Raw genomic sequence first — 25841 nt, forward strand, 5'->3', positions numbered from 1 at the left:
AGCTCAAACAATTTATCAGCTGTTGAAGGTGATGAAACAGGGCTCCACTGATGTGGGGGAAAATAACGATCTCGTTTGAACTGGGAGTTATGAGACATAGCCCTTAGCCCCCAATTCCCACAGGCTTTGTATGTGACCTCTGCAAGTCACCCCACTCCTTCGTGTTTCTATGCATCTGTAAAAATGGGAAATTTATTTATCTCTTCTAGGAATTCTAATGAACCAGCATGTCCAAAATGGTACAATACTGGGCTACCTTGGAATACTAAACAGTGGCAGCAACATTCTTGGGCATTAAAATTGGTCATTTATCAGGTGAAACCGTACCTGCCACATGCTCAAACAGTTGCCAGTCATGACTTGGGAGTTACATGGCATAGAAGCCCTCCCAGAGTAGCCCCTGCTTTTAGTGTTATGTTTTAAAGAGAGGGTATCAGTATCAATAGGAGATATTCCATCACAATAGGCTGAAGAATGTTGCTTACCCTGTTGGGATTTTAATATAGATTGAAGCCCTAGTTTTGCTTATGTTAGGTAAGTAAAAAAGAGCCAGGAAGAAAGCATAAGCACTAAGCACCAACACATCTCTGTGTAAGGAAAAGCCATTTCTTGGGCAGCCACTGTATCCCATACAACTGGAATGGTCGGGGCGTTCCCCCTGTTAATGTTGCTGCTGCCTCCAACCAGCTTTGTGTCCCCTGGCACTTTCTATTTCACAGCATAAAGTGCGACACTCTGCATTTGAACTTCTATTTCCACCCTTCTGAGGGGGAATTCTGCAACTCTAGCTCTTTCACGGGTATTTGCACCCAGGCCTGCTCCATCAGTGAATTTCCCAGGAAAATAAATGGTTTGGCACATGCCGTTTTTCATTTGGGAGTCCCACTGATGGCAAAAGCAGTGACAGCCGCTGCTTGAAAAAAATTTCTGTGCATTTTGCTTTGTAAAGCGAAAAAGTGAAGACCAGAGTGGCAGAAGGTCATCTTATGATTCTTCTTGTTCACTTCTATTACTCTCAAGCACTCCCAGTGAATGAAATTCCACAACTTCCCTGGATAACACTGACACTAATTTATTAGAAAGCTTTTATTTTCAGAATATTGGCTTTTTCCACCATAAATTTGAAGCTGATTGCTTTGTGCTCCACTCATGGAGCTTCTTATAGTATTTCTGTAACAGTACTTTACATATCAAGAGATTATGACCATTCAGCCTTCCTTCTTTTAAACTCAACAAATCCAACTCTTTCAATATTACTTACCTGTAAGTCACATTTTCTAAATGTTTCTGCTGATCTTCTCCAGTTGCTTATTAAAGGTACTCAGGTCTGAAAGCAGTACACCTTCAGCAGCAGAACATACCTCTCCTGGACTGTATGATACTAATCCATTAATACACCCCTCAGAGCTTTCCTTTTCTTCCCTCTACTTTCAACAGTGTCACTTATCTCATTAGTTTAGTACTGGTTTACTAGTTACGCTAAAACCCCATTGTCTTCTGCAGTGTTTCAGTGGGTTATACTCCATTTTATAGTTGTGCATTTGATTTCACTTTTGAACGTATAATACTTTATACTTGCCTTTACCAAATGACATTGTGTTAATTTACAGTCCTCCATGCATCAAGTAATTCTCTCCTTTGGGATAAGGTAGGTTCAGACAAGAGTAAACTTTGGAATTCCACCGATAAGGTTGCTAATAAAAAATGGACCAAACAGGTTGGTAATAAAATTACTGAGTAAAAATGGGCCCCCATGTGACACTAATTTGACATGAGAGAATTGGTAATCACTCCAAGCTTACCTTTTCCAGCAGTCTTTCTCTTCACTGCATGATTTGCTTAAGTTTCAATGATAAAAGTCTTACTGAAGTCAAACGTATCACATCTGCTGTATCCACCTTCTGCAGGCCAGTTACTCGGCCAAAGGAGGAAGCTCGAGCTATTTCATAAGGATCATTCTTGAAAACTCCATATTGGCTTTCACAGTTGAAGTTTAAACACCTGATGAGTAATAAGAGCTTGATGAATAAAGTTCTTGCAGATATCAAAGTAAAGATGACTTGGAATTCCCCAGGCCCTCCCTTTTTCCCTTAAATATGGTTCCAGGTAGTCCTCTCCTATCCTCTAATAGCTGTATCTCCATGATACAGCGGTCTTTCCTTTTATCCAAGAAAACCGATCGTGGTTTTACAGATTGTTTTTACTGGCTCCTTCACTTCAACAGGAAGCAGAGCTGGGCCATACTGACACGAGCCAGTCATTGAAAGAAAAACAAATACACTTAAATTTCTATCTAGACAAAAACCTATTGGTATGCTGGGCAGGTCTGTCTTCAGAACCTCCTGTTTCTGATCTGAGAAGTTTTCTTCTTATTTAGTAATTATTTTTTTCTCAGGATTGCACAATTCCCTGCATAGTTCAGCTTTGTAAGATAATTGGAGAGAAGAAAAATGTATTCAAAGGTAACCCCCGGCGCTGTCCTTAAACAACCCAAACATTTATGTGGAGTCAACTGATCTCAAATTACTTTTCTGTTTCTGTTTGGTTTTCTTCAGAGAGCATTAAACAGAAAACCTTACAACAGTTAAACGTGAATGCATTTTGATGATGTTTTTTAAGAGTATTTTCAAATCCAAATGATTTTAAGATATCTGAATCGCATAAATTCCAGTGCTACATAGCATCAATTTGGAAGATTTTAATGGCTACCTTCTGTAATATTCTTCTGAAATCTCTTTTCTTTAGCAGTGAATTACTTTCTTAGAAGTGGTATTCATTTACATATTTATATTGTAATTGCACATGTGTCCGGGCAGTTAAGAATTTTCAACCTTTGCACTATCCATGGCCTGTGTTCACACCACATCCTCAGCTCATACTTGAGATACAGGTGCTGTGTCATCTCAGCCCTGGCTCCACTACACAATTCCAGAGTTTCCAGAAAGACTTACCCTTCTGGATAACCTATGAATAGGGGTTTTTTCCCTCCATTTAAGAATGTGTATTTAAACATCTCCATGCATTACTCTCTGTGACCTGGAAAGGGGTGTCCAAGTCCTCACACTAGGACTGACAGATCAATCTTACAAGCTTAGTGTTAGCTCCTGGACACCGGTCTGATGGCATAACTCTTGCTGGATGTCAGCTCAAAGTCTGTTGGCTTCTGGCCATGGAAGAATGACCTAGGTATTGGAGGCTAAATAGAAGTTACATTCCCTAGTTAAAACAGAATCACTTGGGAAGAGGGGAAGCTACAGGACTTCATGGATGCTCTATCCAAAAAAGTGGAAGTGGCAGAGAGAGCCCCAAGTGTGGATTTCACCTGCTCTCCTGAACAATGTTACAACCTGAAAGGAAATGTGGTCATGACCAGCAATGTTGTAAACTCCATCGAGGTCCTGTCTTGCAGTCCTAGTCCTGATCGTTACCCAGTTTGTTTCCATTGGTCTTCCACACTGCAAACAATTTAATTAAATTTAGAGAACCTTTGAGAACACTGAATGTGCGGCTGGTGCACCAAGATAACTTTCCCAAGTGAATGTGGAGCAAACTATGGGATGGCTGAGCTTCTTTAGCTCCAACAGAAAGCCTAAAGACTGGACCTTCAGCCAAGAGAGCGAACAGACAGATGGCTTTGTAGATAACTCTCTTATACAGCCCTTTATGCTCTTGATAAGTATCATCTCCCCCGTAGCACAGGAACATCAGTACTCCAACACTGACAGACATCCGGTATTCACATTGAAACAGGAAGGCTCAGTGGACTAGGACAGAAAGAATTTTTCATCCAATCAGAGCAGAAAGAGACGTTATTTTGAGATTTGTTACTGACATCTGACAATGTGATGTAAGAAATCCCAGAAATGTGCATACTTGAATTTCTGACCATTTGCCTGGGAACATATTGGACAGGGATTAAGGTTAAGGACACCTCAGGAACAGAAAGCTCTGCTTCTTACATTAAAGACAAAAAGCATGTCTTGAAATAAATCAGGATATATATATGTGCATACACAAAATCAGGACAGAAAAATTAGGGTTCTGTTCCCAATCATGACTCAAGTCACCCAGCACATATTTAAAGCACTCAGGAGAGGAACGGGAAGATGAATATGGTGCTTGACATATCAAAACCAAGGACTACTTGACTGTGAGGAGTAGACCTCCTACCACTCTATACATTGATACAATACATCAGTTTGGTGTTGTCAGTTGTCACTTGAACATGCCGTCTCTGAATGTGAAAGAGAAATGCCCAGAATGTGTTTCAGACATAAGCTTTAAGATACTGATGAGCAGAATTTCCTCCTCTTCAGTCTCAGCATGTCTCCAAGAAGTGACATGTTATGGTCTTGTAATGAAAATATGTAGAAAGAGACATCTTTTGGCATGAAGTGGCTGAGTTCCAGTATCATAGTCAGGGATTTCTCAACTTCTAGAAGTATGCCATGGGATTACACAGTTCACAGCTAGACCTCAAAATAGGTGCTGATAGGTATAAAACCAAACCAAAACAAAAAAGCCCTAAGGGCGTTTTTCCAGGTATTACAGAAAGACTAGAAAGGAGCTCATCATAGTAGGACAATGAGCGTCCAACTATTTTATCCAACTTTTCACAGGCTGAAATGAATCCCGAGGAGAAAAAAAACTCTGATAGGTTTCTTCCCTCCCTGCCTTCCCTTGAACTCCAGGGACTGTTAAAGTACAGGTGTTTGGATTTTTATTTTCCTACTGGCCCTTAAATTAAAAAAAAAAAATTGAAGAACCATAAAGTAGTTTATAGAACCTGAGCAAACTGGTCTTATAATATGGTTTTAGAAGCCAGTCATGCAGGCAAAGGAGTCCTGGTCCATCTCAGACGAGCTATCATCGCTGTCAGGTCTTTGCTAAAAGACAACTAGTGCAAACAGAAGTAATTAGCCTTTTTCTCTCAAAGTCAAAAAATTTTCAAGGCTGAGAATAAAATAACAGTCCTCTTCCTATGCTGGAAAATAGCAGAAGTGGGACTAGTTTCCTGAATTTGAATTTTGAGCATAAATGCCTTCTCTTGCAAAGCTAGGATGCATCACTATTGTACTTTCTGCTTGGAAGTAAAGTGTGAGTACTGTAAATGCAGAAAAATGAGTTCTGTGGGTCCCAGTATTGCAAAGAACCTGCCAGGTGCTTAAAGAAATTACTGCACAGAGAGGCCTGAAAGTTGAAGTGAAGACTGTGGGACAGGACAGGAAAAAAGAAAAAAAAGATAAAAGATAATTATTGAACACTGTAGCCATGGACTACAAAATTAAAGATTCCGGTTCATATTAGCATATAAAAAGATCTGATGAAGCTGAGCTAGTCTATCATCAGATGGAAGAGAGGCAGAAGGTAGCACAGATGGTGAAAACAGAGGAAATTATTCATGGTTCCTCATCACACCTTGAAAGGAACTACTGACAAGATGATGTTGAAAATTAAGACCAGAAGGCATCTAGGAAGAACAAAACCTCTAAACCCTCCTTCGTATTCCAAAGGCGTAAATATGTCCTGAGGTTAAATAGGCTTATGGTTTGAGGATTTGTCTTTTATAGAAAATGAAAAAAACAAGATTTCTTTTTATATTTCAGAGTAAAAATACCTGAACACCAAAGGTTGGCTCTTGAGTCTTTAAACAAATGCAGAACTTCATAAATCCTGGCACTCCAGATCAACACTCATAAACATAAGTCCTTTAAGTTTGTCTTTCTTTGGATTACTTCAAAGCAAGAGCTAAAATGTATTGTACTTTACATTATTTGCAGTGCCACTCAGACCTGCAGCATCAAGCATAACTTACAGAAGTGCATGAGGAAAATTACGCCTCAGTGCAGCCCTAAATCTCTTTTAGAATCTTAACAGACTACTTACAAAGATAAGCTGACAACTGTGCTTATCTTATGAGCAAGCATTGCCTAGTTATGTATCAGGAATAGCTGTAAGGAAACCAAGAAGCAGATTTTTCCCCTACTAAATAAAGTTTGAAGGTTCTTTCCACTGGCAGAGATAAACCAGTGCACTTTTTTTAGATGTGACCATTACTGTCCACAACAAATGTATCAGATAAAATGTATTTTAAAACTAGTTTGGTGGGTGGTGGATATGCATATCCTGTGAATTTTCCGGGACACGAGGAAGAAGATGGAAAGAAGTGAGGAAAAAATTGATTGTAGAACCTAGGTAGTAAAACCAGGAAGGTTTACCCCAGAAAGGGCAAAAAACCCCACCAAACAAAAATCCCCATCCAAGCAAAAACCATCACCGCAGTAGAACAGCATTTTCTGCCGATGCTGAAGTGGGAAAAATTGCAGTGTACGGCAGTTCCAAGGTTATGATGAAAAAGCTGAAGAGGAGGTAAGTTACACTGTCAGTAACCAGAGCCCGAACTCCCAGTCAGATGGTGAGGCAGAACCGAAACAATTCCAAGTATTCTACATGATGTACTACTCCTCGCTGAACATGGCACGTGGGGGCAAGGCAGAACATCAGCATGTCCAGTAAGAACAAGGGAATGCAAATATACTTAGTCCCAAATGACTGACATGCCAAAGACATTCAAAATTAAAATCTCCACTTTCTGCCAAAAGGAGAGGACCACAAACAGGCTACAAGGTTTTCAGTCAAAGAGGAAACAAAGAGGATGGGAAACAAAAATGCTGAGTGATGATAGGAAGTAATTTCCAGTTTAGATTTCAGGACTTCTCATTGTTTAAATGAACATAAAATAAAAGGGGCCTCTGATATCAATGAAAGTCCCATTTGACTAGCAGATAAAAGCTCGGGACTCAATTCTTGACTCTCCTAGAAAATATGTATAATTCTGTATTCTACCATTGCTGAGGCGGGAAAGGATTTTTTTCTGGTGCCCAAAATGAGGCTAGTAAAATTTTGCTGCCTCTCAAAAGCACTATGGCGAATTCAGAAAGATTTGAAGGTGCTGCTATATGTAAACGGATTCAAGAATATGTATTGCCTTTAGCCAAGCACAAACCTTCACACTATTTCAGAAGAGAGAAATATTAAAAAACAACCAAAAAAAAGTTAAATCTCTGCTGATTGCTTCCCTGTAGTTTAATTAGCAAGGAGAGGCAGTAAGGCATCACAGAATTTCCATTTTAGTTTTACCGTTCCCCACAGTCAGTATTTTATGCCTGAGTTTTTATTTCTAGGTTCCAGGGACACATACAAACCATCCAAACTTCGTTCTTTTCTTTTCTGTCATGAGAAATCCTGGACACAAATAAAATCTTATAATGGATGACTATTACTCCTCTCCTCCCCTTCTCTTCCATAGGCAATAAACACGTACTGAAGCAAGGACACACAGACACTCGGGTTTACTTACAAAGACAACTGTGCAATCTACATTACTTTTGTGAGAAGCAATGAGGATATGTGATATTAGTACTCAGAGAGGAGACTTGAATCATGAGAGAACCCTCTACACTGTGCTATGTAGTGGCAACACTAAGAACTCACGCAACAAAAAGTATGCCCTGTTGCTAGAATCCCATTTTTAAAAGAAATGCACACTAACTCTCAAATCCAACCTTTCATTACATAAAATCTCACACAACCTCTCACCTATTTTTTTTTTCTTTTTTTTTGTCCAAAAGACCAAGTTCCTCTAAAATATTCCAGGGGATTTTTTTTGACTTCCACTTCAGAAGAAGGTGACCTCTAAGATATGATAAACTAAGAGGAGGAAATTACCCAACAGCATTTCTTTTAGAAGTTTATCCAGTGTCACTATCATAACAGAACATGCTCTGGGGGAAAAAGAACACTTTTTAATGCTTTTTAAGGCCCAAATATTTGGTGTTGCGAGTATCGGTCTTATTAAGGAACTACAATCACTTACGGCTGAGAAAACATTGCTGAAAAACCTGTAGCTCTGAGTCCTTCCGGAAGACAGGGCATAAATTTCTGAAACAAAACTTAACTAAAATACTAAGTGCATCACAGAGTCAGACCCATAATGAAAATACAAATATTAGACTCAAAGCTGAATAAAAGAAGAAAACCTCCTCTGCCATTAGTCCTGTGTTTTACCAAAAAAAGTGAATCATTTCAGTGCCAGAAGCTATGCTAAGCTGCAAGGATACACGCCTCTATTACAGAATTCCACGTGAAGACTACAAAGCCATCATAAGCAACGTAAGCATAACATCAATGAAATAAAACAAGAAACTCTGCAGCCAAAAAAAAATATACCAGCTTTTCATCAGCTTTAAATTGCATTTTGGCTCCTCTAACCCGCTTCTGCATTTGTTAATCAAAGGGCGGAACATACTGCATACTCAGCTTGCACGACAGTTGTCTTTAATGAAAAAGTTATCTGGACGTTACACAGTTAAATAATCTTTTTAACAGTTTGATAGGCCTCCATGTGTCAATTAGTCTTTAGAAAATCCTTGTTCTGTTGGAAACATGGTTTGATATTATTTATATACTATTAAAAATTTTGAGCACCCATTTCCCTATTTTTTTCTCCTTTTTGTTGAAATTCAGAAATCTGAGAACATGACAAACTCATGAAACTGTTCTGTATCCCCATGGAGAAAGATTCTAAGTAAAATTATCCCTACCCCACCTTTATATGGATGAAATGGGCCTTAATAAAGATAATAAAAATCCAGAAAAGATAATACACAAGGCTAACAGAAAACAGTGTGTAAGGTTAGCACAGTCTTTCCAGTCTTCTCTGCTTAACTGGAATTTGAATTTTGCTCCAAGTTTTCCCCACTATAGCTATTATTTGGCACAGAAAAGACCAAAATCCTAACAGCAGGCTTTATCTTACACTAATTAGCACGTTGTATTTCTCTTACATGTCTGAAAATTCACTACTGGGTATTAACACTTCTACTTTACCACAACTGTGGCTTTCAGTTTAGAGACCTCAAATACTAAGTATTATTTTCTTTGGCAATTTCTTAGTAATGTATTTAGAAAATTAAATAAACCTGCCACAGATGATAAAGCTATCTAGGATCAAGGCCATGGAGTGCAACATGCTGGACTATGGATAACGGATGCCATTGAGATCTTCTGCCTGCGGGTCTCGTGGCTATACAAAGAACTTCCCATATTCTTACCGTGAGGTCCAGAAAGCTTCCCACGAGAGCTGCAGAGGGAAAAAACAGGCTTCAAAGATTCTGTGGACAGAAGTGAACAGCTGAACCCCAGACCACAAACAACACCACCGATTTTCAGCATACTGTATAAACCCATGCAAAATGTGTCCCAGCGAAGTTTTGCAAAGATTATATAAAGAAAAAAATAAAAGCAGAAAAAAAATTTAACACTACTTGAAAAGAAAACTTAAGAAAGCGAAGAACTGAAAACTTACACCACATATATACTCTGCTGCATGGGCAAAGTCATACGGGGTGATCAGATATCCCAGGCTGAGCAGGACAGGCACAAAATGGAAACCTTTTTCCAGAATCTCCAAGAATTTTACTAGATCGTTATTATGTTGCAAGTTTTACAAGTGGGATGTAATAATTTCCCTCTCTCCCTTCCTCATAAACTGCAACCCTGGAAAGGGCTGGCAAATAGCCCTAAGGGTCTCACATAAATCCTGGAATGTTACTTGCATCCAATTTTTCCTTTCAAAACTGATTTATTTTCAACCTACCATGCAAATATATGCAGGCATCAGAACAAGAGGACAAGCCAAACTGTGCTCTTCAGATTCAGTTAGGCAAAGAAGTCATGGTTTCAAGTTCCTGTAGTGTTCAGTCACCCAAAACTATAGTGGATACATAAACTATCATTACAAGAGTTCTGGAAAGTGGCAAGTACCAGAAAGAAGTTTGCAGTTGTCTTATTGTTTTATGCTCTTCATTCATTTCCACTCTCCATGGAACTCTTGGGTTCCATGATTCCCACAAGTCACAGAGCTAACATTTAATATTTCAGCACTGGAAATTGTTTATGGTTTCTTGACTCCAAGAATTGTGCAACAAACTAAGCAAGTTAGTAACCATGGCAACTGTGGTAGAGAAAAAACAAATTTCAGCTATGAAACTGCAGCGTATTTTTAATTCCTGCAAATGCTATTCTTTCGTATTCTATATGTGAAAAATTCATTAAATGTATGGTAACTAATGTATATATCTACTATGTACTAAAAGACTTCTTACTACTGTGCTGTTTCAAGTACTCCATTTCCCTCTCCTCTCTCTTTTCCTGAGTACTACGCTTCCTTCTGTTTGCTTATGAAAACCTGTATGAAAAAATTAAAAAGATGCTTCAGTGGAGAAGAAAAATGCACACTCTCTAGTTATTTTTATGCAAGTAGATTTTAAGTGTTAGTTGTATTTACTGTCCTATTAACAAACAGCTTTTGTAGCATACTGTCCTGGCTATGACGCACTCATATTTTGCTGATTCTAGGACCTTTGCTAAGAAGGCATTAAATAACAAGCCCGTGAACACATCTGATTACATGAACTACACCGTGCATTACTACATCATGCAGGGAAGGAACGGAAGCAGAACTGAACCACTGTTTGGAACTGAAATGATTTTAGGTACTCGCATCCCATGCGGGGCACGGATCTATGTACCCAAAGAGTACTATATCAAGCCCTGTACAATCTTACAAAGACACTTTGCTTGTAACTATTGTTTCTTAGTGATGGTAAGCAATTACACTGCTATAAATGAATACCAGATAGAAACACTGACATTTTTTCCACACAACTACCTATTTCATCCCAATTTTGGTTTTTTATGAGGACTTGAGTGATAAAACTTTCAGGAAGAAAAAAATCTCAAAAACCATATGAAGATTTAAAATTCATCCATTTGGATTGAGGACTTTAACACACAAAACAATTTGAAACAGTGGTATCTTTCATCAATACTGTGAATATGCCTAAATGAAGGCGGCTACACTTCTTGTCCTCTCTTACAAAACAGCACTTATAACTATCTTTCTCTAAAAAGCTTTTACATCTCAAAAATTTCAGAAAGCAGTGATGTACTTTTTTTTTTTAATAGGAAGAATCTAAATCAAAAACTTGTTCCCAAAGATTCAGCAGAATATCATGAAGCTACACAGGCTATGGGGGCTTCTTATTTTGTTTTGTTTGGGAGGCTTTTTAGTTAACTAATAATCTTTCCAAATAGATACAGATACGTGCATAGAATTTTCCAGTACTTCTGTAACACTCTGATGAGTAAATTTTAATTTAGTCAAATAATGCACCAGCTTAACAGAATCCAAACATGTACAGATCACATCTCCAGTCTGTAAGTATGAGACATCAAGGGAATGAAAAAGTAAAGAGCCTAGATAAAGCCAGTTTTTCTCTGTTGACTCTGGTACAGAAAAGCATCCTATTGATTTGGATAACAAAGGCCATGACCACACGGTCCTGCTGGAGGCATCTGGCTGGAGATGCACTGGGAGAGACACAAAGCTGCGCAGAACCACCAGCACATGTTAACGGCCCCACACAGCAGGATTACTGCGGGAGATGGCCACATCTCTGCAGCTCACAGCACTTCCTTTAGAAACATCTCCTTGGGCAACTCCATTTATCAAATGTATTTTTATACTTGACGCTTATTTTGTATTGTATTAATAACAATATTGGTTTAATGCATTCTTTTCAATTAAATCCGTGAAGTACTTTAACCAAAACAACATGGACGTAACATTTTTATCAAGTGGAGAAACAAAATACCACAATAGAAACCTGGACACAAACCCAACATGCTGGTTTATTTTTTTATTCTCTTTGTACTACCAAATCTGGTTTGAACAATTCTTCCTCAAAAACATGCAGATTTCACTGGACAGTACAAGTATTTGCTACAATAACATTCAGGTACATTACGCAGGTGATGTAAAAATCTTCCAACGCTGTACTGCAGAATTAAAGAAGCTGGCATACAGCTCTGACGAGATTCCAAAAAGTACGCATCATTTTAAAAATGGCAAACCCTGCGTATTCTTCTTTCCATAACCAAATGATAAACACTGTACCAAGGAAAGATCACGCACAGCAACAGATATTCCATAAGTTCAGACATCACATTCATACTTTATCCTTACAATATTTTAATGTAGCTCAGGTGGTTGCACCTATTTAGACCAGCGACTGTAAAATTATGTACCTATAATAAATAATGGATCCACTAAATCAATGATAAGGTATTACCTTATAAATAACTGCCAATTCCAATGACACATCAAGACAACGTTCCTTACAAACCTTATCACCACTCTACCCAAAGTTCACAAAGTCAACAGCAATTACTGAACATACAGAGAGTAAAAGCGTACATCTAGCCAAACAGGTATCTTAACACTCAAATTTCAACATATGTAATATATGTTGCACACATTAATCCACTAATTAACACAAAGTTTGATAAGGGTGTCACAGGTTGTGATATTTAATCTTCTGGCATCTCTTATATCAAATGGCAAAGATGTACAGTCTTAACTTTACTTGCAAGTATGCAGACTTAACTGGAATGTTTGGAAGGGATAAGTAATACATATCCCAACAGAAAAGGAAAATCATGTCATAATTTTAATAATTAAACCATACTTACTTCCGTAACATCTGCCCCTGACCAAACCTTTGCACAGTGTCTTAACAAAGAACTGGTTTTCCACGCTGACAAGTACTGCTTTTATGCGTGGAGAAGCTCTGAAGTAATCTGCTTCTTGTACAAATTATTTCTTGTCTCCAGGAAAATGACTGAAAATAATCTAGGCCTTCTACTACAATACTGAAAGCTTAAACTACAGAGCTTAGTGTAACCACACACTGGCAAAGAATTCCAAGCAAGCTACAATTCATGGACACACTCTGTTTTAACCTGGCTGCTTTTTACAGGATACTCTCTCTCTCTTCTCCAAAACCAGCCCCTTCTGAGGCCGTAACCGTGTGGAGCTCTGAGGAATCTTTCGAAAGCCTGGTATAATTTGAACGCTGGCTCCGCTTGTGAGCAACGGTCTTCAGGTTCTCATTCTGAACTGCAGCTGAATTGGAACCTGAGCCAGGGTGCAGGATAATTTGAGGTGAATCTCCTATACCTTGTGTTTCTTCAAAATTTTGATTAGCTCGATTGTTTGGAGCACTGTTGTTATTTAAGGTTACTGTACTCGGGGTTCTATTTAAATTATAGACTTTCTGGCAAGCTGGCCAGTTCTCTTCTGGGCTACTTGCTATCAAGCTGCTTTCAGAAGGGCTTTTTTTATCTTCTGAGCAAATAGACATGCGAACCACAGCTGGATCTTGAAGGCCGCTAAGGCTGTGTGGAATTCCTCTTTTTCCACTGCGACTGTCATCTTCAAGCTCAATAAGATTTGCCTTTTCAAGCTGTGAATCATCTGCTCCTTCATTATGGAGGGAATGATTTGGAGAACTTTCGCTGGATCTTACACCAGAGTCAGACGAATCTTTTTTATCCAAAAGGGCATCTGTCAAATACTCCTTTGCTTTGATGAAGGTTCTAATAGGTTCAGATCCATGTTCTGGAGATTTGGGCTGCTTCTCTATTTTGCCATCTGTTTTCTTATCTTTACCTTCCTTAAGAAGTGGAGTATTATCCGATTCCTCAGTTCCTGATTCATCTTCATCACTTGGAAGCTTCTGATACCGCAGAGTAACTCCCTTAAGCTTTAAATCCGCAGCCTGGAAAATACTTGTTCTTTCCGAAGACTTCTTTCCTGGGAGAAGCTTGGAACCAGACTGATCAGATTTTTCATCTTCTTCAGTAATAGGATCCAAAGGAGATGCATCATTAGTAGAAACACCTGAAGTACTGTAATCAACAACATCATTTCTCTTCAGCAAAAAGGACTTTCTTCCATCGTCTTGTTTCTGTTCACCATCTTTTCCTTTTTCCTGTTCTGAACTGGAATGCAAGGAGCCCCCTGATGTACTCTGCCCCATATAGAAAGCGCTTGAGCTATGAGGGGAGGACCTACCACTTACTGTAGTAGAATTGGCACCTCCTTCTAACTGTGACATTTGAGCAATATACTCTCTATATGCATCCCTGTATTCTGCCTGTACCTTGTCGGTAAGCTTTGATATTTCAATACTAGAGTCTTGAGAGTTAAGACTTGAAAGACTTGGAGTTCTACGAGTTTGTGACTGGAAAAAGAAAAAAAAAAGAAAAAAAGAGAGATAACAGTTAAATTAACTATTTATTTTTACTTTTACCGATCTTTTTAAATTAAGTAACTCAAAGCATCAAGTATGTGCTTAAAGGATTTTTTTTTCTTGCTGTGAATAGACTATGCAAGTGAAATTGTCAATGCTATAATTAAACATGCTTACTATAATCATATATATGCAATCACACACACATTCACCAAACTCACAAAGTATTCTTATTGTTGGTCCCCATAACAGAAGAATTCCACAAAACAAGCATTTTATCCAGTGCATTTGAGGCTAACTCTTTTGAGTATATAATTATAACAATTGAATTTGTGTGTCAAGATGGGCTTTTGTAATACATCTTTGAACATTTACGAAATTAGCATTTTCTATTAGAAAGACCGCAAGAGTTCATCTAAATGCTGAGCACCTCTCAAAAACATTTTAAAAAACCCCCATCCTAACATAATTCAATATATCCTAGCAAAATTCCATTGCATATAGCTCATTTCAGAAAAATCAGATCTCAGACAAAGCAGACAAAGATGCTGCTCTTTGCCCCCCCCCCGCTCTCTGGTAGTGTGCACACAGAGAAGCCCATAGACATAGGATGCTATGTCACCTATTAAATGTTAGAACTGAGGTCTAGCACAGAGTTGAACAAAGTAAAGGAGTGGATTGTGGCTGCCCATATGGCTTCATGCCATGCATATAAAAGGCTGCTTGCTACCGCCAAGTAAAAGGTGTACAGCGCCCAGTGCACTGGAGCTGAGACGCTGACTTAAGCAGCCAGTACCTTAGGAAACCAACTAAACTTTGCAGTGCACAAGAGATGAGACTTCGAAAGACTGTTGAGGTATTATGTCTTATTTGGGGCAACAATGAAAATAAACCACATTTCAAAAACCTACCTTCCACTAAAAAACACTATTAAAAAAACCTAAAAGGATTTGGGTAATTTTAACGAGCTAAAAGTAAACAGGAAAATTAATGTGTGGATTCAAACACTGTGAATGAATTTAAGATTTAGAACAGAATTACTTAATCATATAGATATACCCTCTTGGTCCATCCTTCTCTTTCTCACCCTCTCTTTTTCTTTCCTCCTTCCCCCAACCTTTTTCCTGCTTTTATATTTATCTTTCTTGTTTCTCTCCACCATCTTTTTTTTTTTTCTCATAATTGCTGCAGCAAGCAACATACACAAGATCTGCAGGTTCCCATTCAATTATTCCTTCTCTATTACTAAAAAAGTACTACTGAGAGCTTTTCATAAGATCAATAATGTTGTATATATACTAGAATATTGGGGAACAGCTAAACATAATTAACTGAAAGAAAATGGTGTTTAAATGACTTCTATCTGCCATGACTCCTAAGCAATTCAATACCTAAAGCAAAACGCACGAATCTCACAGATATTAACACTTGATTATTTATGCATAATCAATACTATTTATCCCTACTCACAGCTGCTATGGTTCCTCACCAAGAGAAATATTTGATTTTGTTGTGCATTTCCAGTAGTACTCCTTCTTGTTACAAAGAAGCAGCAATATTCTTTTATCGGTATCAACTTAAAAAATTCCAACAGGCGAATTCTAATGTTTCCTTAAGGAAACACTACCTTTCTCATTCTTTTGATTCAAATTCAGACAACAATATGGGCATGACAAACTCCATTTATTTAAACTTGCATTTTAAAGAGCCTTTTTAAAAAGATTTTCTTGTACTTCTTTCTGTGCTTTTGACACAAAAACAACATAAGAAGTCCGAGTGATGCCACTTTGGTTTGGAAAAACATACATTGATCCTCTGTTGCTGGAAATAGGCAGTAAGGGTACAAACGCACACAAGCGTGCACGCACACACACAAAGGTATATGGGATAGGAATCTATCTCTGGGATATATATCCCCAATGTCTTTTCAGTGATAATTCTGAATAATAAAAATATCACTTATAGCTAGTAGTTTTGGGTGCCTTCTTATTTTGATGCACCTTCAAGATTTTCTAATTTAAACTTCCAGAGATGAAAAAGCTGCTATATGTTTGGGGGGGGTTGTTTAGTTTTTTAATTCTTTTTAGGTAACAACTGATTTGCCTTATTTCTTAAAAAGGACAGAAGAAAAATCACACACTTTGGGTGATTTTGTAAGATACAGGAGAAAACTGATCATAACCTATGGCAGAAACCATAGTTAGAAAAGGATGTCAGCTCTGGAGTCCACAAATAGATTATGCATTATCAGGTCAAGGTGCTGTCACGGAGAGCTCTAGTTGTCTGTTTAAAAAAATCTAATAAATGTACCTGCAATCCTTTGAATAGTGTAACACCTGGCTAGGGTATAGCTAGAAACTTTCATACACAAAGTCTGAATATTACGTTAAACAGAAATCTTGCAGGATGTTGCTCTAAGCTAGATGAGAAAAGCACTGTAGCTTTGTTTTTTTTTTCTCTTGAAGAGTGGTTACTCAAACAGATGACTAGTTTTCAGATGGTAAAGACTAAAGACTTTGACTCGGAGAGCGTGGTTAGAGTTTACATCTCTGCAAAACCTGTCTTTGCCAAGACTGAGAACTGAAAGTACCCAAACTGGCACAGCAGACTTATTTCTTGACCTGTCTGTATCCAAGAACACTTGAATAAAACCCTTTACTATATAGGTAAGCAAGCAGAATACATTTCTCTATTAAATACCTGCCAACTTAAGTTACTATGGCGCGGAGGAGCTTCATCAAGACCAATTGTGTTGAGTTCTTCAAAGCTGAAGTTAAGTGTGTAGGGAGCTTGACCAGAAAGACCTGTAAGCTCAGTGTGAGGCAACTCAGTGTTATGCCCAGGCCGACGAGTAAGTTCACTATGAGGAATCGCAGCGTTAACATGCTCAGTTGTTCCACGAGGATCTTCCTGAACAGCCTGATTTTCTGAATTTCTCATTTCAAGTATCTTAACACACAAAAAGAGACAGTGTAAATGTAATTATATAAATAGAAGACGTTCTTAAAATTGTTAAAGAAGAATTCTATTAAAAATAGGAACACGGAATTCACAACTGTTGAAGCGTAGTTGCACATGTGGTTGTGATCATGGAAAAGCATTAAGAAAAATTTGCTCACAGATCTAGTGCATTCATCTTTACTGCAAATCACATGTTAATATTTAAGAATTTTTTTGTATCAACAAATTATTCTTATTACTGCTCAGACCCTTACAAGAACTCATATGCCACAAAACACTTACATTCTTGTAAAACTAGAGAAGTGATAATTCACAGATTTAAAAGCAAAACCAAACACTTCAGTTTTATAGCTTAATCAACCTGAAACTAACAATAAATCTCATCTCGTAATTCTCAGCGCTTTCAAGACTGATTTAGCAGTTGAGACACATACTGTTATCTTCAGAAAGAAAACTGGCAATACACTAAAAATACTTAAGAGAAAACACAGTTCTCTGATGCATAACCCTCACTGTAAAACTGGCATTTACTCTCAAACTGGAAAGACGGAAATGGAGCAAATGAGATACCTCTATATGTGCTTCAATAATAGTAAGCAATGCAGCATTCTCGCATTATACAAGTATGTGTCAATCTAACATTATACATTTATCTCATTGGCTTGATTTTTAGCTTAAGTTTCCTTAAAAATTATGCTTATGCAATTGTGTGCCATGCATCTCCAACAGCCTGGCTGCCCACTTCCTCACACTAACATGCTTTGAACTCCCTCACTACCTTTTAACAAAAGGACAGAGACTTCAAAGAGAATTAAGTTCTGACAATTTCATTAAAATAAGCAAATTTTAAAAGGGAAAAGGGAACCCATTCAGGAAAAACAGATCTTACAAAAAGAGGAGGCAAGACTTCAGAGTTTACAATCAATTAAGATGCAAATCCGTAGGCAACCAGTTCTTCATTAACGTGCTCAAGACAAAAAGAAAGTAACAAAACAATAAATGCATTCATGTTTTAAGACGATACTTATCATCTTAGAGATGATGATAACAATGAAGCAACAGGAAAGAAAAAAAGGTAAGGTTCATAATGAAAAAGACTAATTTATGATGACCTGAATACTGAAGAGAGAGTCTTACCATGCTCCTGAACAGGTGCCAGTCACCAAAGTTCATATTCATTTCTTTTTTCAGTTCATCAATGTTGCACTGAGCCAAGACACGGCCATTTATATTTGCCTAAAACAATAAAACTAAATAATGTAAATTACTGATACAAAACTTATGGCGTGGCAGTAACAGACTAAAAAGGTAATTAAAATCAGATATATTGTGGGGACTACTAGTGAAATTCCCCAACATCACTCTTGAGTCCAATCCTATATAATAAATGTGTTTTTATAAAAGACTATTTATTGATGATTGCCGATAGACCAAGAACCTATGCATCATGAAAAAAAATTAAAATATTAAACCTATCCAAAAATGTGTGTATGAAAGGCAATATGATTGTGTTCTATGAACAGACATAAGGAAACAACACATCAGTGGCAGAAAATTTCACAGACAATAAACCACATTTGTCTGCCTAGATTTCTCAAACTCAAAACAAAAGGACTGCAGACGCCCAAGTAGCTGAAGAAAATCAATTAAGTCCCAGGCATCATCTGACCCCTGGTTTGAGGCATCTAAGTTCAAGTGCTACCTCCATCAACACAGGCTTACATTCCCCCCATCACCAGAAATACCCGGGGAGAGAAGACTAGGCTTCTTTCTAGTTTTCATCATCATTCAGAGACGTAACACAGAAGTGCCTAAACACCATCTACATTCCAGGAAGGTGATTCCTTACATTAGGAATGTTATATAGTACTTAACTTCCAACAGCACCAAATTCAATGCAGAACCGTTTTCATTATGTAACAATGAGAGGGATTTCTCTTTATACCATGTCCCAGTGGATGGACAGAATGTAAAAGAGGAACCACGTCTTCAGAGAGTGGCCACAAAATGGAAGACCCAAGTTGAGAGCTCTGCTCAGTCTGAGGGATCTCACTGGGTTTGTTCCCATATCCCAGCAGATGCTCTTAATCAAACGAGGAAAAAAGATCAGGCTGAGCCATTTTCATTCTTCCTTTTTACATGATATCACTTGCAGTAAGAAATGCAAGAACGTAAATAGGGAATCTCATTAAAGATAACCAATGAGCACATTCTTTTAGCACTCAAGCCACTGAAGCAACTGGAATTTTTTGCAGCTACACTTAATGAGCTGCAATCTGACATCCTACTTCTTGCTTTAAGCAACATCGCTGAAGTTTTCTATGGTAAACCTATCTCTTAATCCTCCCTGTGTTTTTTAAGATATTACAGGTACTGGGACAAAGTGAGCTCAGCAAAATCATTCATTAATGACAACCTTTATACTTTTCCCTTCTTTCTTTAAAAAGGAGTACACCAAATAGTGGAAAAAAAAAGTAATTAGCACAGAATCATTTTTGTCTTTATGTCTCAGAGAAAAGCGCAGTAACAAAAACATATTAGACATGGAACGTGATAAGAGAGAAACAGAACCATCTTTACCACCCACTTAAAACAGAAGAGATGTGTCAACTTCTCGGGGGGGAGGGGGGGGGATGTTACTACCTGGTTATAGAACACTTTTGCAACTCTCTCTACACATGGCAATTTTGAAACGTTTTTCTTGCCTTTTTTTTCCCCCTCAAAATAACCAGTGTCATCAGCATTTATATTTCCGAGTCTGGTTTTGCTTTTTGAGAGAGAGCATTTCCCTGAAAAACATATGCTTGTATTAAAATGTCCTCCAAACTTAGCACGCATAGAAGTGAAGATGTTGTTTTGACATTTGATGTGTTCCCATAAATATTTTCAAGAAAAGAGCTCAGCTGATACCTTTCTTATAGTTGCAGAATACTGAGGTAGCATGCTCTGGTCCAGACCATCTATCTGCTTTAGCTTCTCACACACGGCTTCCACACTCATCGTGCTCAGGGACACGTGTGACGCTCCTGTGGTCGATCCTGTGCCTGCTCCCTGTAAGAAGTGAGAAAACATGCACGTAAGATTCGTTCAAATACACAGTGCACTCAGAATTTCACTATATGCAGTAACACAAATCAAGCTGCGTTCCACTACATTTTAAAATTAAGAGATGAGAATAAGAATGCACAGGCATTTTCAATTATTATCAGAACATCTATATATTGGGAAACATTTATTATAGGTATTTTTATAAGAAAAAACACAGCATCTTGAATCCTGCCTGCATGAGAAAATGTCTCTTAAATAATGTTATGTAAGAAAAACAACACAAAAATCAGAAATATTAAGTAAGCAGTTAATTGAAGTTAATTAACTTCAAATGCACCTGTAGTCAGAGCTTCCCCCTGACTTTAATAGTTAGTTTAGGGTTTGGTTTTTTGGTTTTGGAAGCTGGGGGGATGCGTTTGTTTTGGGTGTTTTGGTTTTGGGTTTTTTTTTTTGGGGGGGGGGGGGGGGGGAGAGAAGGGAGGTTGTGGGGTGTTTTTTTACATAATGCAGACACACAGAAATTTAGATTTTCCTGTCTTAAAAACTGATGGTTTAGTATCAGACTAAGATGACCTAAAACATAACTCCTCAATTACTTGGATTCATGGGGTAATTTTAGCAACACCTGTCCATTTTCCAGAGGTTCCTTCAGCTCCATTTATGCAAGATCCGCAAAGGGGCTGTGTACCACAGTACAGAAATACAGGGCAGCACTGCCACTGCCCTTCCAAGATCCTATGAGGATGCTTCATGTATCTCAAACTTTGGCAAGGTTTATGTAGAAATTATTCACAACTCAGATCTGTAACGCAGACGTCATCCTGTTAATGTTGCCAGCTTCTGGGAATTTCACAGAAACTGTGGAAAACCAAAACAAATGCATCTGCAGGTGGTCAGGATGCTAAGAGAGTATGTCCTCAAAAACCCCCACATTCTCCCTGGCTGGGGACCTGTGCATTAAGTAGGAGCAAAGTGCAAAGCTCTACACAGTGCCACTAGTGATTCCAAATTTCTAAGCACAAAATCAGAACCAGTTTGATCAGCTATGAAATGCTTGTACGCCCTCCTCCTGGGAGGGAGGTTGCACCCTCCCCTTTTTCTGAACGTGAAGTTTCGGTTTCAGCACTGTAGACCATGCACCAAACGAAGGTCATTTTGGGAGGATGAAAAAGAGCTTCTAAAGCTTCAGAGCTCATGATCACATAAAGTAAACCCTGGGATGTGAAAGTGCATTTTGACTACCCAGAGTTCAGTTAATCAAGTTTGACTATATTCCTCAACTTACCAATGAAGACTGTTTTTACGTATAGTCAAAATACTTTTCCCCCTTTTTTATTTAATTACTTCAGAGTTATTTAATCTTTCAGAATTAATATAAATTAATAGATCCAAATATATGGCTTATGAAAACCAAGCATTATCACACAGAATGGCATTAACCATATCAGAATTATCTAAACCAGGATATTTAAGAAGAATTTATTCAACTATTAATTCCAAGGCAGCAATCTAAAAACCCGTTATCTACTACCCTTTAACCTCAGAGTTATTTCTAACTTACTTTATCAGAGATATCCTGATCTGGGGACGCAGGCACGCTCCCCACCTTAGCTACTCTGAGTTTCAAAGTTTAGATGCTATTACATGTAATTCCCCTGAAGTTTTCTGCCAGATGCACTTGAAATGGACTTAAAATTGGCAAACTGTCAACTTCACTCCAGAACACTATGGGAGGTTGTGGGGAATCTAAGCCTCGCAGTTCACACACCTGCCTGAAAACAGAGCTGGGGCGCTAATCTTTGTTCCTTTGACCATTTATATTTTTTTAATGTGATGTCAACTGGACACTAAACAAACAAAGGATATACCCCATTTTCTGAGTAGGCAATAAATTACCTAAATTATTGCATGAAAATTAAGCATTTTAATTCCGCTACAGTCTAGACACCTAACTTAGGGCTTGGTATTCCTTCTGAGGATAAAACAGTTACTTTTCAGATTCTGCAATGTCTCCCTAATTAGGCGCCTAGAATACCTAATTAGTTATCATATTAGGCATCTAAAGGAAGAAATTTAGCCTTAATCTAGCCTGATTTTTAGCACAACTAAATCATTTTAAGGATATAAGCCAACCATCAAACTGATGAATATGACAGGATAAAGCTTCATCCATAAACTATTTATTTTACACTTCTTTTATGTCCATCTCTATTATTTAAAAAAAAAAAAAAATCACTTTAAGATTTTCTTCAGAATACCAGTTTTATTTATTTTTTCCCCCATAAACACACTATTTACTATTGGTATGAGTTAGATAATACATGAATAAAGAAAAGGTATTAAGTTAATTCAAATCTTAATTATTTTTTGAAAGAAAGCTTATCAATTAAAATAATAGAAACTGTTATAGCCAAAATTACATTGTGGCACTACGAAAATTAATGATCCTCGAGCAATGTGTGTAAGCAATTGCCTTTGTTCTATGAATCTAGTAAATACATTATCATTTATCTACAAATAAATGAACAAAACTTTTAAACACTTCTAATTTAACAGTTCTTCAGATCAAAATATTTTTTGAACAATCAAGAACAAGTCATTCTTTCTGCATGCATTAAGAGTTAGTTTAGAAACTCTTCTTTCTGTGTATTAAAAAAATACAGAAAAGCACTAAAATATTTAGACTATTTTTGTTAAAGCGTGAACTGTTTGAAATAGATGCACATTAATCCAAATCATTCTTTATAAAAAGCACTCTCCGAAGAATAAGTAATGTAATAGCTTTAGGGATATTGTCATCATGTAAGTGAATTAAAACTGTACTTAAACTGACACATTTTTCAGCCTTAGTGCTTCTGTTAAGAGATGCTTAGAGAACATTAGTCTGAAAAGTATTTGCCATGCAAAAGCTAAAAGCAGCTTGTCAAAACAAACCTCAAGGCTAGTAATGAGCATTAGTTTACAGACAGCCCAGCATGAAGCGCCAGTATGATAGCTTCTGAAATGACTCTGAAACAAGTGAATGATAATTCACAGAAAGTGGTTGTACCTGTCTGTTTTTGTTTAACCCAGACTTACACGGCTTAGAGAAAAGGACAAAACAGAATGAAAAGAAACAACAGCTTAAAGCGACATCAGAAAGGTCAAACATACAGATGACATGCTTTGAAGTAAACAGAGGACATCAGTGTTAGGACAGAAACAGGATATTTTCATAATGTGATGAAACTTTTAACATATACCCTCAGAACACACATATGCTACACAAATACTATTTTCCTATGAGATACCACCAACGCATCTCAAGTAACTGAAACCTCCTAAGCACACGCACCCCCGCCCCCCCAAAAACAAACCACCACCACCCCCCAGAACTGAAAAGGAATTTCTTTTAAGAACAAATATTCAAAGCACAAAAATGCTACATAAAAGCACCTGGAAAATCCATACACAAAAACTCCCGTGCCACACACTTTCATTCATGCTCGAACTTTTGAAAAGCACTTCCAGTTTCTTAATGAGTATTGTATGTTTATCTACACTACACGCTCTGGGCCATGTTAGTTCTCACTCAAAGCATACATACTACAACTTCAGCTATTATACATTCAGTGCAGTATGAAAAAATTTATTTAAACAAAGTTAATGATATTGCAACAAGCTGCATCCCAGTAAATCACAATTAACAATGCAAACTAAAGCACGTGATTAAATTTATGACAGATAACCACTGCTTATGATTTCTAACATAATAGGGCATGCTATGAACAGATACTGGTAACACTACAATCCAAGGAGCACTCTATAAGTTTTTGCAGTTCCTGTCAGAAATAGCCACTTGTACAGTAAAGTCAGCAGAAATGCTTGTTTGCCTCCACCACAGATGTGCAAAGGCTGACATCTTAAGTCTATTTTCATTAGTGATTTAAGCCAATACCCTAAAATTCGCATCACACCTTCACGTTGACACAACTAAACAGATGTACCAGTAAACTTACTGCTCTGACATCTGTTTTGATCCGTTTAGTAAAGAACAGTAAACTACAGTCTGAGATAGACAAGTTTTATCATCAGCAACAGAGTTCAAATCTAGAAGGTGACAGAAGAAAAATCATTGATACAGGATGACTGCTCTCAAAATATTTTTGGTATCTACTGAGCTAACCTAGACTTACACTGATTTTACAAGAGTAACGATTAGGATCTGAAATTTCAGACTTTGGTCAACTTCAACGTCAGACTGACAACAACAGCAGGGCCTTAACCAGACCATGTAACATCCTCAGCACAGCTCTGCCAACTCGGGCAATGAGTAGCAACGATGACCTGTGTAAAACAAATTGATAGTCCCAAAGAGACCGGGTTTTGCCCTGTAAAACTTAAAACATTCTAAATGATGATTCTTCTCTACTGTACACAGAAGTAAAGTTGCAACATTTCTTGCTCCTTGCCAGATTTGCATGAAAGAATTTTGATTCTACAGCCTCCTCTTGTTTTCAGTCATCAAACCCGTTACACATCTTGGTGTTCATTACCTACTTTGAACAGTTTTTTAGCTTATTATTTTGCATGTGCCAATCCATTACATAAAACCTGTATCATCTATACAGTGGCAACAATGCGATTAAGAGCTATGTAATAGCTGGATGAAATTATTGCATCCATCACCTCTGGATAACTGCAGTACCTAAACCAAGCATAACAATGCTTCCTTTCAAAGACATTTCAGTACAGTCTACAAGAGCAGTGTTTGTAGAACAGATGAGACCCTAATGAGGCATTCTGCCAGGCACACAGAATACAGCACCCTGACTAACATCATCCTCGTAACCTACCCAAGAAATTTTCAAAAATTCAAAATTTTAGATTTATGCTCTAGGTTAAATATTGCTAAGTCTTTGAAAAGTGTATGATTTGATGTGCTGTACTATATATATTTACAGCAGTATAAATTAAACTCAAAAATGGATCTAATAAAATCCTCCACTATCATTATTGCAAACAAAGTTTCTTACTAATGTTCTAACTCCTGCATTTTCTTACTTACAAGCCAATAGACTACATATATAGAATCTTTTAAATTGCTGCTTGAAACTGCAGCCTACGGGTGCTTAACATACACACACTGAGCAGCAGGCAGAAGAGCAACCAGGTCCAGGTCTGCTGCTGGAGCTCATTCACTACTTTGCCCTGAGAGTAAATCCCACTTTTCCAGTCCTGCGCCCCTTCTCACACTCTCGGATACACATGTACTTCAGCCATCACGCCACTATTTTCTCGAAAGTCTTTACTTTTTCTCCTTGCACTGACAAGCTGCAAAGGACTGGGAAGAGAATGGGATACTGAGATATCAAATCAAACACAGGAAAGGCATCAGCATCTCCAAATCTATTCTACCAGAAAAACTTACCCAAAAGTCATCCCTTCACAAAAGGTAACTAATCACCTGGAAGAGAGAACTTTAGGGTATATTTTCCTTTGCATCGCCCATACACGGGTGCTCAGTGAAGGTTATGTGCAGTTAAATACAGTTCTGGAATTTGTGTAGGGTTTTTTTTGTTTTTTTCATTGCTCAAAAATGGAAAGACATTTTTGCAACAATTTACTAGAAGAAAAAATATCCGAGATCAAACCGTAACTGTTGCCAACAACTATCGGCAGTAAGTATTAAGAGAA

The 25841-nt window shown here is 37.7% G+C and overlaps 1 protein-coding gene across 3 annotated transcripts in view; it reads right to left on the reverse strand.

The window, feature by feature from the left end:
- Positions 1–11734: 11734 nt before the first annotated feature.
- KIDINS220 (kinase D interacting substrate 220) overlaps positions 11735–25841 on the reverse strand; it is a 66448-nt gene continuing 52341 nt past the window's right edge. Inside the window, exons 25-28 of one of the 3 annotated variants that reach the window (XM_074152909.1) lie at positions 20028–20168; positions 18255–18353; positions 16857–17105; positions 11735–14147 (exon numbers count right to left, since the gene is read on the reverse strand). In XM_074152909.1, the coding sequence (XP_074009010.1) occupies positions 12876–14147; positions 16857–17105; positions 18255–18353; positions 20028–20168 (1761 nt within the window). In that variant the 3' untranslated portion in view covers positions 11735–12875. The remainder of the gene's footprint in view (positions 14148–16856; positions 17106–18254; positions 18354–20027; positions 20169–25841) is intronic. The other 2 variants (XM_074152908.1, XM_074152910.1) reach the window with 2 other exon arrangements.

Source organism: Numenius arquata, chromosome 9 (assembly GCF_964106895.1).
Source record: "Numenius arquata chromosome 9, bNumArq3.hap1.1, whole genome shotgun sequence".
In the NCBI taxonomy this organism is placed as follows: Eukaryota; Metazoa; Chordata; class Aves; order Charadriiformes; family Scolopacidae; genus Numenius; species Numenius arquata.